This window comes from Cnephaeus nilssonii, assembly GCF_951640355.1.
Source record: "Cnephaeus nilssonii genome assembly, chromosome: 4".
Lineage (NCBI taxonomy): Eukaryota > Metazoa > Chordata > Mammalia > Chiroptera > Vespertilionidae > Cnephaeus > Cnephaeus nilssonii.
In genome coordinates, this window is record NC_137075.1 from 25,071,418 (window position 1) to 25,087,779 (window position 16,362).

Below are 16,362 nucleotides of genomic sequence, written 5' to 3' on the forward strand. Positions count from 1 at the left end.
TTTGCCTGTGTCCTAATATGTGGTCTATCTTTAAAAATGTCCCATGTGCACTAGAGAAGAATGTATATTCTGTAGCTTTGGGATGAAATATTCTGAAGATGTCAATTAAGTCTATCTGATCTAGTGAGTCATTTAGGATTGATGTTTCTTTGCTGATTTTTTTGTTTAGAGGATTTATCCAGTGGTGTCAGTGGGATATTAAAGTCCCCTAATATGACTGTATTGCTATCAATCTCTCCCTTGCTATCTTCCAGAAGTTGTTTTATGTTTTTGGGTGCTCCTGTATTGGGCACATATATGTTTACCAGAGTTATATCTTCTTGTTGAATTGCTCCCTTTAATATTATGTAGTGGCCTTCCTTATCTCTTGTTATGGCCTTTACTTTGAGGTCTATTTTGTTAGATATGAGTATCACAACCCCAGCTTTTTTCTCATTTCCATTCGCCTGAAAATTTTTTTTCCATCCCTTCACTCTCAGTCTGTGTGAATCCTTTGTTCTGAGGTGGGTCTCTTGCAGACAGCAAATATATGGGTCATGTTTTCTTATCCATTCAGCTACCATATGTCTTTTGATTGGAGCATTTAATCCATTTATGTTTAATGGTATTATTGATAAGTACTTGTTTGTCATCATTTTTATTCTTAATGTTTGTGTTTCTTCTTGCCTGTTTCTTCTTTTTACAGCAGTCCCTTTAGCATTTCTTGCATTGCTTGCTTGGTGGTAATAAAATCTATTAGCCCTTTTTTGTCTGTGAAGCTCCTGATTCCACTTTCAATTTTGAATGATAGCCTTGCTGGGTATAGTATTCTTGGATTCAGTCCCTTGCTTTGCATCACTTTGTGTATTTCATTCCATTCCCTTCTGGACTGGTGTGTTTCTGTTGAGAAATCAGTTGACATTACAATAGGAGAACCCTTGTAGGTAACTTTCTGTCTCTCTCTGGCAGCCTTTAAAATTCTTACTTTGTCGCTGGTGTTTGCCAATTTAATTATGATGTGTCTTGGTGTCGGTCTTTTGCGGTTCATCTTGTTTGGGACTCTATGTGCTTCTTGGACTTGCATAGTTTTTTTCTTGCCAATATCAGGGAAGTTTTGTCATTATTTCTTCAAACAGGTTTTCTATTCCTTGCTTCTCTTCCTCTCCTTCTGGTACCCCTATTATGCAAATGTTGTTTCATTTTGTGTTGTCCCAAAGCTCCCTTAGGCTCTCCTCTGCTTTTTAAATTTTCTTTCCAGTTGCTGCTGTGTTTGTGTGTGTTTTCCTACCTTGTTTTCTAATTCGCTGAAGTGGTCCTCAGCCTCTTCTAGTCTACTGTTTAAGCCTTCCATTATGTTCTTGATTGCAGCTATGTCGTTCTTCATTTCCTCTTGGTTCCTTTTCATGTTGGTGACATTTTCATTCAGCTCCTTATAATTCTCGTTGAGTTGTGTGTATTTGTCATTGAGTTGTGTGTATTTGTCATCCAGCTGTTTGAGCATCCTTATAACCATTACTCTGAATTCTTTCTCTGACATGTTACTTGCTTCAATTTCATTTAACTATTTAACACACTTTCTGGTGATTCCTCTTTTTCTTTCCTTTGGGGATTGCTTTCTTGTCTTCCCATGTTTTGCTGTAACGTTTTAATTGTAGATCCAATTGCTTTGCTACCAAGGTTCTTTTTGGGGGTGGTGCTACTGATGTGGTCTCTCAGGTGTCCTGGGCTTGGTAATCTAGTGTAGCTCCCTACTTGAGCTATTTGGGTTATCTTGATGTTGGCCTGTGAGCTGGAAAGGTGCAACTGCGGTGTCTAGAAGTCAGCAGCCATGGAATGGGGTGTCCCAATTTTTGCTGTCTTGCGCCCTTGGTTGAAATTGCACATGCCCAGCAGGGACTCACAGTGGCACCCAGGAGCCGTCTGTTGGGGCAATGGGGCTCAGGAGGCCTATGCACTGGAAATGTATGACTGTGGTGTCCAGAGTTCTATAGCTGTGGGGTGGGCAGACTCAGCTTTTGCTGCTACCCCCATGGTTGGATACGCACACCCCAGTGGTGGCTCACAGGGGCACCCGTGGTTTGCCAGCAGGGTGTACGGATGCACTATTAAGGGCCCTGGCGCTGAAGCCATGTGATTGAGGTGTCTGTGAGCAGGTATCCCAGAAGAGGGAATTCAGAGTTTCTACAGCCCAGCAGTGGGCTCGTTTGTATAAGTTCACACCCAGTGGGGGCTCGCAGTGGTGCCCAAGAGCTGCCTGTGGAGCGGTGGGCTTGGGAGGCCTGTGCACTGAAAAAGCGCACGACTCTAGTGTCCAGAGTTCTACAGCTGTGGGGTGGGAAGATTCAGCTTTTTGTTGCTGCACCTGTGGTTGGATATGCGCGAGCTCCCAGTGGCGGCTCACAGGGGCACCCGTGGTGCATTTGCCAGCGCGGTGCACTGAGGCACTCTGAAGGGCCCTGGCACTGAAGCTGCTCAATCGAGGAGTCTGTGGGCAGGTATCCAGGATGAGTGAATTCAAAATTTCTACTGCTGGGGGAATGCGTCCATATTTGTCCAAGATCACACCCAGCAGGGGCTCAGAGTGGCTCCCAAGTGTGCCCTGTGGATCGATGGGCTCAGGGGGCCTGTGCACTGGAAATGCACTACTGTGGCTGTGGCAGTGCGTTTGCTGGCACGGAGCTCTTACATACTCTGAGGCACCCCGGTGCTGAAGTTGCGCAGCTGGGGTGTCTGTGGGCAATTATTCAGGAAGAGGGTATTCAGAATTTCTACTGCGGAGCAGCACACCCTTGTCTGTACAAAATCACACCCAATGGGGGCTCACAGTGGCATCCAAGAGCTGCCGGTGGAGTGGTCTGCCCAGGAGGCCTGTGTGCTGGAAATGCGCAACTGTGGTGTCCGGAGGTCTGCCACTGGGGAGGGGGGAAGTTGCACTTACTGCTGCGGGAGTGGTGCACCTTTAGAGGTGGAGGTCCCAGGGTCCGCGGGTCTGCGGGTGGGGCAGCAGGGTTTTGGCTGGAGTGGCTGCCGGGTCATGGGTAGTATCCAAGGCCTGTCTGGGTGGCGGTGCTGATGAGTTTCTAGAAGAGGCCGCTCTCCCCTTCAAGATGGCATGGGCTCCATGCCTGAGCCCCACAGCCCGGGGAGTGCCGGCAGCGGTAGGTAGTAGTCTCTCCCTGTCCAAGAGAGCCTGATCTGCCAGTCCATGCTGCTCCTGCTGGATTTAACTGTCCCTCACTCACGCACACACACCACACACTCTCCTTTCATCCCCTCACTCACTCACATCCTCTCCCTCACCTCAGTCCTGGCAGCTGGCCATCTTTTTCTCTCAATAGCTTTTATTTAAAAACTAGAGGCCCAATGCACAAAATTCGTGCATGAGGGGTGGGGGGCCTCAGCCTGGCCTGCACCCTCTCCAATCTGGGACCCCTCGGGGGATGTCCAACTGAGGGATCAGACTTAAACCAACAGCTGGACATCCCTCTCATAATCTGGGACCACTGGCTCCTAACTGCTCACCTGCCTGCCTCCCTGATCGCCCTTAACCACTCTGTCTGCCTGCCTGCCTAATTGCCCCTAACTGCTCCCCTGCTGGCCTGATCGCCCCTAACTGCTCCCCTGCCAGCCTGATCACCCTAATTGCTTGCCTGCCTGCCTGATCGCCCCTAACTGCCTCTGCCTCACCCTGCACCCAGGACCCCAGGCAGCTTCGCCCAGGCTCCAGCTTTGTCAGGAAGGATGTCCAGAATGATGTCCGGAAGATGTCCAGTTTATCCGGTCTAATTAGCATATTACCCTTTTATTGGTATAGATGGAAATAACAATCCAGCCGGTATTGCTCAGTGGTTGAGTATTGACCCATGAGCCAGGAAGTCACAGTTGGATTCCCATTCAGGGCACATGACCCGGTTGTGGGCTCGATCCCCAGTGTGAGGCATGCAAGAGGTGGCCAATCAATGATTCTCACTCATTATTGATGTTTCTACTTTCTGTCCCTCTCCCTCCACTTCCCTCTCCTTCCCACCTTCCCCTCCCTCTCCCTCTCCTTTCCTCTCTCTGAAAGTCAATTAAAATATATTTTGGAAAAAAATAAAAATAATAAATGAAAATAACATAGACTTCATAAAGAAATATTTCTCTTAAATCCAATATGCTGATTTTCAACTAAGCATCTTTATGAATATGTTTTTATTCTCCTAGTATCTTTTCTAGGTATTTAAGCGTAATATTTTCTGATGAAAATTTAAAGTTCACTAAGGCAAGCTGAGACAAGGTCATCATTCTATAATCTTTTATTCATACTTATGTTAAAGTACAGACATACCTATCAGGTGGCACAAAATACTGAATGATTCCAGGATAATCAAATTTGCTACATTTAACCTTTGCTTTTTAATGGCCTATCTCCAAGCTTAAACTTTCAACATATGACACTTAAAGTAATGGTTTGATTGTCATTTGCTGAGAAACCACTAAAAGTACTTAGTTTAACAGTTTCAATTTCTATAAAACTGTTAAGATTGAATTTTTTCAGCTAATGCAGTATTATTTCAACAAATATATATATATATATATATATATATATATATATATATATATATATATATATATATATATATATAGGTTTTACTAGCTCTGAGACCTTGGGCAAGTTACTTAACTGTACTAGGCTCATTTTCCACATCTATAAAATGGTTATAACAACAGTATCTACCTCAAAGGACTTGGGAAGTACTAAGTAAGAAAAAAAGTATGTGAAGTATTGGCACAAAAGAAGCAGATAATAAATATTAGTGGCCATTATTATTACTATTCTGTCCTCAAGTAATTTACAATCTCATTGAAGGACTCATATTAATATGTTCTTTTGGGCACTTTTCTTCACCAAGGAATACATTCCTTCTTTTGTTTAATCCATAACTAGCAAAAAGCATACACATACACATCATGTGTAAAAATAAGTGATTTAGATTTCTCAAACTATTAATACTCTCGTTTTCATCAACTGAACTTTACAGAGACTAATCCTCAACTATTCAAGGTCTCTGGACCACCTTGAGGAGGAGATAATACAGCTGGATCTTACTTGTCTGCTCTGTCATCTATATATATAAAAGCCAAGCGACTGGAACAGCAGAATGACCAGAATGACCGGAACGACCTGTTGCTATGATGCACACTGCAGCGGCCAACTGGCCCGATCTTCCTGTGGCCCCTCCCCCCAGCTGGCCTGGCACAATGGGCCCTCCATTGGGTTGGGACGGCTGGACCCCACCTGTGCACAAATTCATGCACTGGGCCTCTAGTTAATAAATAAAAGGAGGGAGAGCAGGTAAGAGATCAACCCAAGAACTTGTATGCATGCATATAAGCATAACCAATGGACACAGACAGTAGGGGAGTGAGGGCATGTGCTCGGGGATGGGAGCAGCCGGGAGAGGTTAATGGGGGGAAAAGGAGACATATGTAATACTTTAAACACTAAAAAATCAAAAAAAAAAAAAAAAAGGAAAAGGAGCCCTGCCACTGTGGCTTAGTGGTTGAGCGTCGACCCATGAACCAAGAAGTCACAATTCGATCCCCAGTAGGGGGCATGCAGGAGGCAGCTAATTGATGATGTTTCTCTCTCATTGATGTTTCTATTTCTCTCTCCAAAAATCAATAAAACACATTAAAAAGTAAAAGGAAATGGATGACAACCAAAGTGTAAGAAGTTTTATAAAGAGCTTTGGTTCTTTGTCTTTTGTTTTTAAAGATTTGAAATTCTAATTCATCTTTTATAGTCATTTCATATTAAGACTATGAGGTATTAATTAAGAAATTATAAGATGATAAACTTCCCACTTATATTTGAAAGTCTTTAGTAGGAATATCTTATAACACACCTCACCAAATCAAAACTAACTTGAACTACAAAATGTCAGGCTGGGATGGTGAAAATGGCCTGGAGGTGAGGAGAAACCAAGATGGCGGCACAGGTGAACATCTAAACTGCTGCCTCGCACAACAATTTCAAAACTACAGCTAAAAAGACAGAACAGACATCATCCAGAACAACAGGAAAGCCGGCTGAGTGGAAATTCTTCAACTAGAAGGAAAGAGAGGGGCACATGGAGACTCAGAGGAGTTGCAAAAGGCTGAGGTACGGAGACACATGCGCGGAGAGGACGGGCAGCTGAGTGCCTGGCTGGCTTTCTCTAGCAGGAGGGAGATGGAAGCTCCTGACTACACTGAACCTCAGTTCCGACTGCACTGAACCCCAGTTCCGGGCGAGACCCTGGGGATCCAGACTCATATGGGGGGAGTCTGGACTGTCGGGAAAAGGGAGGAGCGCACGGAAACTCAGAGGAGCCACAAAAGGCAGAGGTCTGGAGGCATGTGTGCGAGTGCGCGCAGAGAGGACTGCAGCGATTACTGAGGGACACTGAGGCCCAGGAGCCTCATAGAGCAGGGCTGACGGGAAGCCAATACTGTCTGCTCAGCCCTGAGACTCCGCCCCATCCAAGCTGAGCAGAGAGGCTTTTGCAATTTTGCAAGTCTTGTCTCATAAGGCTGTCTCCAGCACAGAAGTTCTCCCAGCATAGACACAGCTGATCCTCACAGCCAATGGCCTGGAGGTCAATTCCTCCCAGTGATACCAACAACAATCAAGACTTAACTACAACAAGGCTATACACACAGTCCACAAAGGGGTGCACCAAGAGTGTCCACCTCAGGTAACTGGGAGGCTGAGCCACTGGGCCACATAGGACACCTAGCACACAAAGCTACTCTACCAACTCAGAGAAGCAGTGAAAATGTGGAGACAAAGAAACAGATCACAAATGAAAGAAATGGAGGAAAACAAACGACTGGATATAGAGTTCAAAACCACTGTTATAAAGTTTTTCAAGAATTTCCTAAAAAAGGCCGATAAATTTAGCGAGACCCTCGAGGATATGAAAAAGGACAAACTAGAAATTAAACATACACTGACTGAAATAAAAAATATTATACAGATACCTAACAGCAGACTAGAGGAATACAAGAATCAAGTCAAAGATTTGAAATGCAAAGAACCAAAAAACACTCGACCGGAAAAGCAAAAAGAAAAAAGAATCCAAAAATTTGAAGATAGTGTAAGGAGCCTCTGGGACAACTTCAAGCGTACCAACATCAGAATTATGGGGGTGCCAGAAGAAGAGAGAGAGCAAGATACTGAAAACCTATTTGAAGAAATAATGACCGAAAACTTCCCCTACCTGGTGAAAGATATAGACTTACAAGTCCAGGAAGCGCACAGAACCCCAAACAAAAGGAATCCAAAGAGGACCACACCAAGACACATCATAATTAAAATGCCAAGAGCAAAAGACAAAGAGAGAATATTAAAAGCAGCAAGAGAAAAACAGTTAATTACCTACAAGGGAGCACCCATACGATTGTCAGCTGATTTCTCAACAGAAACTATGCAGGCCAGACGGGAGTGGCAAGAAATATTCAAAGTGATGAATAGCAAGAACCTACAACCAAGACTACTCTACCCAGCCAAGCTGACATTCAGAATTGAAGGTCAGCTAAAGAGCTTCACAGATAAGAAAAAGCTAAAGGAGTTCACCACCAAACCAGTATTATATGAAATGCTGAAAGGTACTCTTTAAGAAGAGGAAGAAGAAGAAAAAGATAAAAATTATGAACAACAAATACATATCTATCAACAAGTGAATCTAAAAATCAAGTGAATTAAAAATCTGATGAACAGAATAAACTGGTGAATATAATAGAATCAGGGACATAGAAAGGGAGTGGACTGACAATTCTCGGGGGGGAAGGGGTGTGGGGGGTGCGGGAAGAGACTGGACAAAAATTGTACACCTATGGATGAGGACAGTGGGGGGGAAGTAAGGGCAGAGGGTGGGGTGGGAACTGGGTGGAGGGGAGCTATGGGAAAAAAGAGGAACAATTGTAATAATCTGAACAATAAAGATTTATTAAATTTTAAAAAATGTCAGGCTTTTCACATTCCCATAAATGTCACCCAACTTTAGTAAAATAATAGCTCTAATGTTTATGCAAATGAGATTCAGTTGGTTGGAACATGAAAGGTCACAGATTTGATTCTTGGTCAGGGCACACACTCAGGTTTGGGGTTTGGTTCCCCATCAGGGTGCATATAGGAGGCAGCCTATCGATGTTTCTCTCTCACATTGATGTTTCTTACTCACTCTTTCTCTTTTCCCCTTCCTTTCTCTAATATCAATAAACATATCCTCAGGTGTGGATTATATATTCCATACACACTGTTGTTCAGAGTTTTAAATATTATCTTTTGATGATTATTATATAGTCTCTATTATATTACATTTATTTAACTTCTTAGAAATGCTCCTTGCTTGTGGAAAATATCAAAGAAAATGGAAACAATGGAAAGGTGGAAAAATATTTAAAAATCTAAACTCAGTTGAAATACACTAGTAAATAGTTAATGTTATTCACCATAATCACCATAGAATGTCTTTAAATAGTCTTTTCTCAGGAGACATTTAAAAGTGTGTCATTTTTTTAAACCCTCAATTTTCATACAACTTATTATTCATTGCATAAAGTACACGTAGGGTAGTTGGGATTGCCAGACTTTAATTATACAAGAAATAAAAGGTTATAATTTTGCTTATATGAAAGATTTCTAAGTAAAGACTGAAAAAGAAATTTAACATTTATTACTTAAAAGAGAAAAGAAAAACAACGATAAGTGCTACACTATATTTACTCAGCACATTCCCAGCAACTCAATCACCTGACCATAAATGTTGACTCTCAAGAAAGGGAAGAAGCTCTGGGTCCTGAAAGGGACAATTCAAAATAAATCTACTTTACTTATCCTAGACTCCTGTCAGTTTACTCTTACTCTATTCACAACTCACCAAACTTGGCTCTTTTATTTTCCAGTTCACACAAAATTAAAGGAAGCAAACTAGAATGAAGGGGTAGTAGCTATGGATGGACAAAATAACAGTACTTTATATAGAACCACAAAAGACCCCAAATAGCCAAAGCAATCTTGAGAAAGAACAAAGTTGGAGATATTACACTCCCTGATTTCAAACTATTCTATAAGGCTATAGTAATCAAAATATTATGGTAGTAGCACAAAAACAGACACATCCTATATAATAAAAGAGTAACATGCAAATTGACTGAATGGCCAAACAGCGGAACGACCATCCGGACGACTATCCATATGATCATCCGGGACCACGCTATGACACCCACTGGCGCCAGGCCAGCCAAGGCGGGTGCGATTTGATTGGTTGGGTGCCCGGCCATTGCTCCATGATTGCCCCGCAGAGGGAAGCCCAGGACACCGACCAGCGGGCTGCGGTGGGTGGGCAGGGCCTCCCTCTGTGAGGGAAGCCTGGTCCCAGGTGCCAGAGGGAAACTAGTGCCAGCAGCCAGGGGAAGGAAGACCTTCTCTTGCACAAATTTCATGCATTGAGCCTCTAGTCTTACCTAATAAAAGAGAAACATGCAAATTAACTATCACTCCACTACTCCCACAGCCAATCAGAGTATGAAAATTAACCCAACAAAGATGGAGGTTAATTTGCATATGCAGGCACAGAGTGGTGTGAAGTCTGCTATGAAGGGAAGTGGGACAACAGAGGGAGATACTGAAGTGGTGCTCCAGACAGAAGCCAAGACTTGCTGGCTCCGGGCAGCTGGGGAGCGGGGACTTGCAGGCTCCCAGGTGACTGGGAGTGAAGCCAGGGGAAGGAAGGACTATTCTTGCACAAATATCGTGCAATGGGCCTCTAGTAGATAAATAAAACAAAATACAGAGACCAAAATGAACCCACACGTATATGGTCAATTAATCTATGACAGAGGAGGCAAACATATATAATGGGAAAAAAGATAGCCACTTCAATAAATGGTGATTCAAAAACAGATACATACAAAAAGAGAAAGAAACTCTCCCACTTTCTTATACCATATACAAAAATAAGCTCAGATGGGCTAAAGACTTAAATGTAAGACCTGAAACTATAAAACTCCTAGAAGAAAACATAGGCAGTAAACTCTTTGACAAAGGCCTTAGCAATATTTTTTGGATATGTTTCTTCAGGCAAGAGCAATAAAGCAAAAAGAAACAAATAGGACTACATCAAACTAAAAAAGCTTTTGCACAGCAAAGGAAACCATCAACAAAATGAAACCTTCCGAAATAGAGATATTTACAAATGATATATCTGATAAGGGGTTAATATCCAAAATACATAAAGACTCATTCAATTCAACATAAAAAAAAACAATCCAATTTAAAAATAGGCAGAAGACCTAATAGACATTTCTCCAAAAAAGACATACAGATAGCTAATAGACATATGAAAAATTGTTCAACATCACTAACATCAGGGAGGTATCAAAATCATACTGAGATATCACCTCACACCTCCTGTCAAAATGTCTATTATAAAAAAGACAACAAATAACAAGTATTGGTGAGGATGTGGAGAAAAGGGAACCCTCATACACTGTTGGTGGAATTGTAAATTGGTGTAGCCACTATGAAAAAGAGAATGAAGATTCCTCAAAATATTAAAATTGAACTACTATTAGAAACCAGCAATTCCACTTCTAGGCATTTACCTGAAGAAATTGAAAACACTAATTTGAAATGATATATATACCCTTATGTTCATTACAGCGTTATTCACAATAGCCAAGATAATGGAAGTAACCTAGGTATCCACTCACTGATGAATGGATAAAGAAAATGTGGTATATACAGGGTGCTCCCAAAAATGCATACACACTTTTTTTTCTGATAGCTCACTTGATGTTTCTTTCTTTTTAGATTTAACTCATTGGTATTAATAATTATTCAAAGTGTGTATACATTTTATTGAGACATCACACACAGAGGAATATTATTATTCAGCCATAAAAAAATATCGCCATTTATGAAAACATGAATGGACCTAGAGTGTATTAGCTAAGTGAAATAAGTCAGACAGAGAAAGACAAATACCATACGATTTCACTTACATGTGGAATCTGAAGGTCAAAACATAGATGAAGCAAAACAAAACAGAAACAGACTCAGAGATGCAGGGAATAAACTGATAAATGTCAGAGGGGAGAGGAGTGGGGAGATGAACAAAAAGGTGAAGGGGATTAGGAAGTACAAATTCCCAGTTATAAAATAAATAATTCACAGGATGTAATGTATAGCATAGGGAATCTTACCTTATAATAGACAAATATGCAAATTGACTGCACCTTCGCTACACCCAAGCCACGCCCACCAACCAAGCCACGCCCACCAACCACGCCCACCAGGAAACCGTTGCAGGGACGTTGGGGTGTGGCGGAGCCCAAGGCCGGGAAAGCCTCGGGCGGAGGCTTTCCCGGCCTTGGGCACCAGCAGGGAGCCTGCACGGATCGCAGGCAACGACCAGGGGTTCGGCTCCTACAATCCATAGCTGGGACGCTGGGTGCAGTCGAGCCCACGGCCGGGAAAGCCTCGGGCGGAGGCTTTCCCGGCCTTGGACACCAGCGGGGAGCCTGCACGGATCGCAGGAAACCACTGGGGGTTGGCTCCTGCGATACTTAGCAGGGATGTTAGGTGCGGCCGAGCCCAAGGCCACCGTCCAGGGCCAAGCCCCGACCCTGAAAGAAGGCAGAAGGCGGTGGCCACAGCCAAGGCCTGGGTCCCCGGTGCCGGCAGAAAACTGGTGCAGGCAGCCAGGTGAATGAAGGTCTATTGCACGAATCTTTGTGCAAACGGGCTACTAGTACAGTCAATAATATTGCAATAATTTTTCATGGTGACTGAAAGTTACAGGCATTGACGTGGCAATCACTTCACATGGCATATAGATGTTGAATCACTATGCTGTACACTTGAAACTAATATAACATTTTAGGTCAACTACAATTTTTAAAAAGAACAAAAGCAAAATAACAGTACTGTAAGGTTATACTTGTTAGCTAAAAAAAAATAAAAATAAGAGAGAAACTATTGGAAAAATGGGACTATTCAGCAAATAAACACAAAAACTGTATTAAAACCAATGTACCAGATGATGGCTCAGTTTCTAATTTAATAGCAAGTGCTACTTAGGAAAAAGAGATATATATATATATGATTGATTTATTTTCTATTTTTTAAAAAGAATAAAATAAAAATATTTTAGGCTTAAAATTGTAAAGCTTCAGCTGAAAATTTATCAACTGTATCCCTAATTAAACACTACTGGTTTTTCTACCTCACTTCCCCAATCATATTTATTAAAATAAATGCAATGAAAACTCCATCTCTAATGGTTTATACAGTTTTCTCTATACCCAACTCAATGTTTTTTATACTAGGTTTCCTTCTCCCAACAACCAGCTCAAATTCAGATACTGGAAACATAATAACTGTGGGCAGTTAGATACTGATAGCCAGCAAGATAAGAACTCTGCAAACTCTTGCTGTGCATGTTTTTCATGAGATAACTGGTTGGTGATGACTCTTTGTAGGTGAACTTGGTCAGTTGAAATTCAGGGCCAGCACTGGTACGCCTACCACACAAAATAGTAACTTAAAATGCTGTGGATAAGTTACCAATTTTTGTTTAATATATGCATTGCAAATAGATAAACTTGATCTTCCCAACCTTCTTTCCATATATCAAAAAGTACATATCCTCTAAAGAGAAATGAAAATACATTTTTTTAAAAGATCACTTACCTCATCACTTTCAGGCTGTGAGAATACAATCGGCTGGCCTGTATCTGAAGCTTCCCTTATATTAAGATGTAAAGGAATGTCTCCTAAAAGAGCCACCAGATATCCATTAGTACTACAAAAGTTTATGTCGGCATTTGGAATTTCACTATTTGAACTTCAGAAACAACATCTAAACTAAATTGATTCAAATCAACTTGAGTTTATGATTATCCTAAAAATTGCTAAATCTCTGATCAAGGAATTTCAAATGAAAATTAGGACAAAATATTCCACTTGAGGGTAGTACAGTGATATTATATATATGTATATATATTATATGAAAACTATGTGGCCACCCCTCAAGGGGCCTTGGTTTATTCTTTGTTGGAGATCTTCCAGCAAATGGTTTGGAAGACATTTGTAAATTATTTTTACCTGTAATACCTGGTATAGACACATCATACCACATAATAAGAGGAAACTGAAGAGGAAAAGATTGGGAGGGCAAAGTAGTCCAATAAAATAAAATAATAAAATAAAAGTACAATATAATCTTCCTGGTGCCGGCAGATGAGTAAGCTAAGAGAACTATTGAAGAGTAGGCCAGACCTGTTATCTCAACAACCTGCCTCTTATCAGATAGAATTACTTTTATTATATACTAGAGACCCGGTGCATGAAAATTCATGCACTGGAGGGGGTCATCCCTCAGCCCGGCCTGCCCCCTCTCACAGTCCAGGAGCCCTTAGGGGCGGAAGGCGACCTGGTGATCAGGGGAAGGCGACGCCCCCCTCACACCTCTGCTGTTGCCACTGCCGGCAGTGCAAGCCTCGGCCAACCTTGGTTACCTGAGCCTTGGGCGGCCCTGGGCGTCTGGGCATCTGCCATCCGAGGCTTGCCTGTGCCTCGGGCAGGCCCTGGGCGGCTGGGGGGCTGAGGAGACTGGGGGATTCCGGTGGCAGGTGCTTGCAGGCCTGGCAGGGCTGAGGGGACTGGGCGCCGCCATCTTGTGGCTGTGGGCGCCGCCATCTTTGGGGGCAGGGCAGTCAGTTAGCATGTCCCCTCCTTATTGGCTGTGGGCGCTGTCATCTTTGTGACGGTGTGTTGGTCAATTAGCATATTCCCTCTTTATTAGATAGGACTAGAGGCCCGGTGCACAAAATTCGTGCATGGGTGGGGGGATGTCCCTCAGCCCAGCCTGAACCCTCTACAATCTGGGACCCCTCGAGGGACATCCCTCTCACAATCTGGGACTGCTGGCTCCTAACCGCTCTCCTGCCTACCTGCCTGATTGCCCCTAACTACCCTCCCCTGCCGGCCCAATCGCCAACTGCTCTCCCCTGCCAGCCTGATCACCCCCAACTGCCCTCCCCTGCAGGCCTGGTTGCCCCCAACTGCTGGCCATCTGTGGTGGCCATCTTGTGACGTGACGGTGGCCATCTTGTGATGATGTGACGGCATCACAGGAGGGTGCGAGGACCACCTAGGCTTTTATTAGTACAGATTAATCTTTTAGTGTTAAAACTTGTGAGCTTGATGAGACCTCAGGATGTATACAATGAGAATCTCCAATATGCAGACTTGAGGTCTGGAAGGATGTGTCTTTGCTGACAATAAATTACCATTAGATAGTGTATTAGGGGAAATGCTGGGATTCACCATCCAGCTGACTCTTTCCACCACACCATCACAAACGATGGCTCCCAAAGGCTGACATTTAAAAGGCAGCAAATGGAGCCTTAAGTAGAAGAGTTGACTCGTCATGGCACTCAGTATTCCTAGAACCACTCCAAATCCATGGGAAGATCATTGTGTGTATACATGTGTTTTATATAAATAAGTCATTCAGCACCATGCCAGGCAATGTAAATAATGCAGATTATATGATACAACATTACAAACCTACTATAATTTATATTATGAAGTATGCCCCTCCTGTCAGCACATTTTGAAATCTTAACCAACTCTTTAAGTCTTTCCTAAAAATGTTCAATAGACAAATGACAAAAATATATGAATATTTAGGTAACCATTTAAAGATTACCTTTTTAGTAAATTTATGTCTATTCTACAGATCAACTAAGACTATAGGAAGTTGTCACAGGAACAGGCAGGGGAATATATGTTATAGAAAATACTTAGAAACTCATAAGGTTTTTTTTCTCTTGATTTATGAACTGCTATTATAGTACTGGGAAAAATAAAAGTAAAACCTTCTCCTTTATACAACCACCTATTGACATACTTTTTGCCTTCCAGAGATTCACAATCCTCCCATAGATACAGAAATGTAGATCAAAAAAGAGGAAAACCTTGTTAGAAAATAGGCGGCATAGTGAGAGTGGTAAGGGGCTACAGCTGTAAACAGAGAAGGATAAAAAGGAGTAAAGGTATGGAGAACGGCTAGGTCTGAAGGAAAGGAGGGCATATTTCAGAGACATAAGTTAAAGGGGTTTCTGTGAGGTAACCTGAGACCTTAACTACCATGCGTAAACTGTCCCTGTAGATAAGTATGGATAAAGTTCTGAAAAGCCATTATACCAAATTTAAAACACAGCTCACTGGATGAAATAAACTGAGGCAGCCAGAGAGTCAGTGAGAGACAAGTGAGGGTGTCTTGGGGCTTCAACCAGTCGGAGGCCATTGTTGTGAGAGCTCTTTGTTTTATTTCAGTTTCTAATTTCCAATTCCAACCTCTTCATTGTTGGAGCCCCTGCTCAAGTTCACGGGCACTACCTCTGGGCCCCCAGGACTGCATTGAAAGGAGGAGATGGCCCTGAATTGGAGCTCTAAATCATTTTCCCATACACTGTTAGAGACAGCAGTCTCTGGCATTATCCAGTTTTGAGGTCAGTAATCAGTGTTGCTGATACTTTTTTAGTGTAACTATACATTTCCGAGCTGTTGGTTAAAAAATAACTTCCATATGTGAGACTGTTTCTTTAGGAGATGTTTCAAAGTCTAAATCACTGACTTACAAAACGGTACCACCCATTTATAAATTAGGGAATTATAATATTGTCACCATAATTCAATAATGCCATTATAATTACACATTTACTTTATTATATAAATGAATGTCAATTTGTTATGTTATCATGCAGATTTAAGAAACTGAACTTTTTAAGTTAGTTAAATGAAAAACAGATACAGAATATAATTAGTGACTATAATTATAACAATGTATCAAAATATATTATTAGAATTCACCTGGTATTGTGGTGGTTGCTATGGTACAAATGCATAATAACAATAATACATTTAACATCAACTTTTAGAAATGTAATTATAATAGAGTATATTTTGAAATTCCTTGATCTCTAAAGGGATCTTAATTGTAAACTACCTATAACTAATAACTCACTCTATGGCTCCCTTACTCAGCATCTAACATCTGCCTTCCCCAGAACAAAAACTCATTCAATAAACAGAATATCAAAACATGTTTCCTCAAAAGTTCATTAGGTTGCTTGTGGATCTTTTAAAAGTCATGTTTTATCAAAAATCTGTGTTTTATTCAATTAACACATGATTTCACTTCTCATAAGAGTAATTAATCCTTCAATTCAATAACATGAACAGTATATACAATGTAAATTTCAAGTGCCATCTCTTATAGACATGGCAAACACATATAAGAAGATTCCAGAAAACAAAATATTGTCTTTCTAGAGCAGAAGGAC

General features: G+C 41.8%; 1 protein-coding gene across 3 annotated transcripts in view; it reads right to left on the minus strand.

Moving 5' to 3' along the window:
- The window catches only part of NUBPL (NUBP iron-sulfur cluster assembly factor, mitochondrial), a 299,333-nt gene that overhangs the window by 22,664 nt on the left and 260,307 nt on the right, over positions 1-16,362 (minus strand). For all 3 annotated transcript variants that reach the window (XR_013813464.1, XM_079769915.1, XM_079769916.1), the window contains one exon: positions 12,701-12,783. Coding sequence is in view for 2 of the 3 variants with exons in the window: in XM_079769915.1 (XP_079626041.1) it covers positions 12,701-12,783 (83 nt within the window). In the remaining variant the exon portion in view is untranslated. The remainder of the gene's footprint in view (positions 1-12,700; positions 12,784-16,362) is intronic.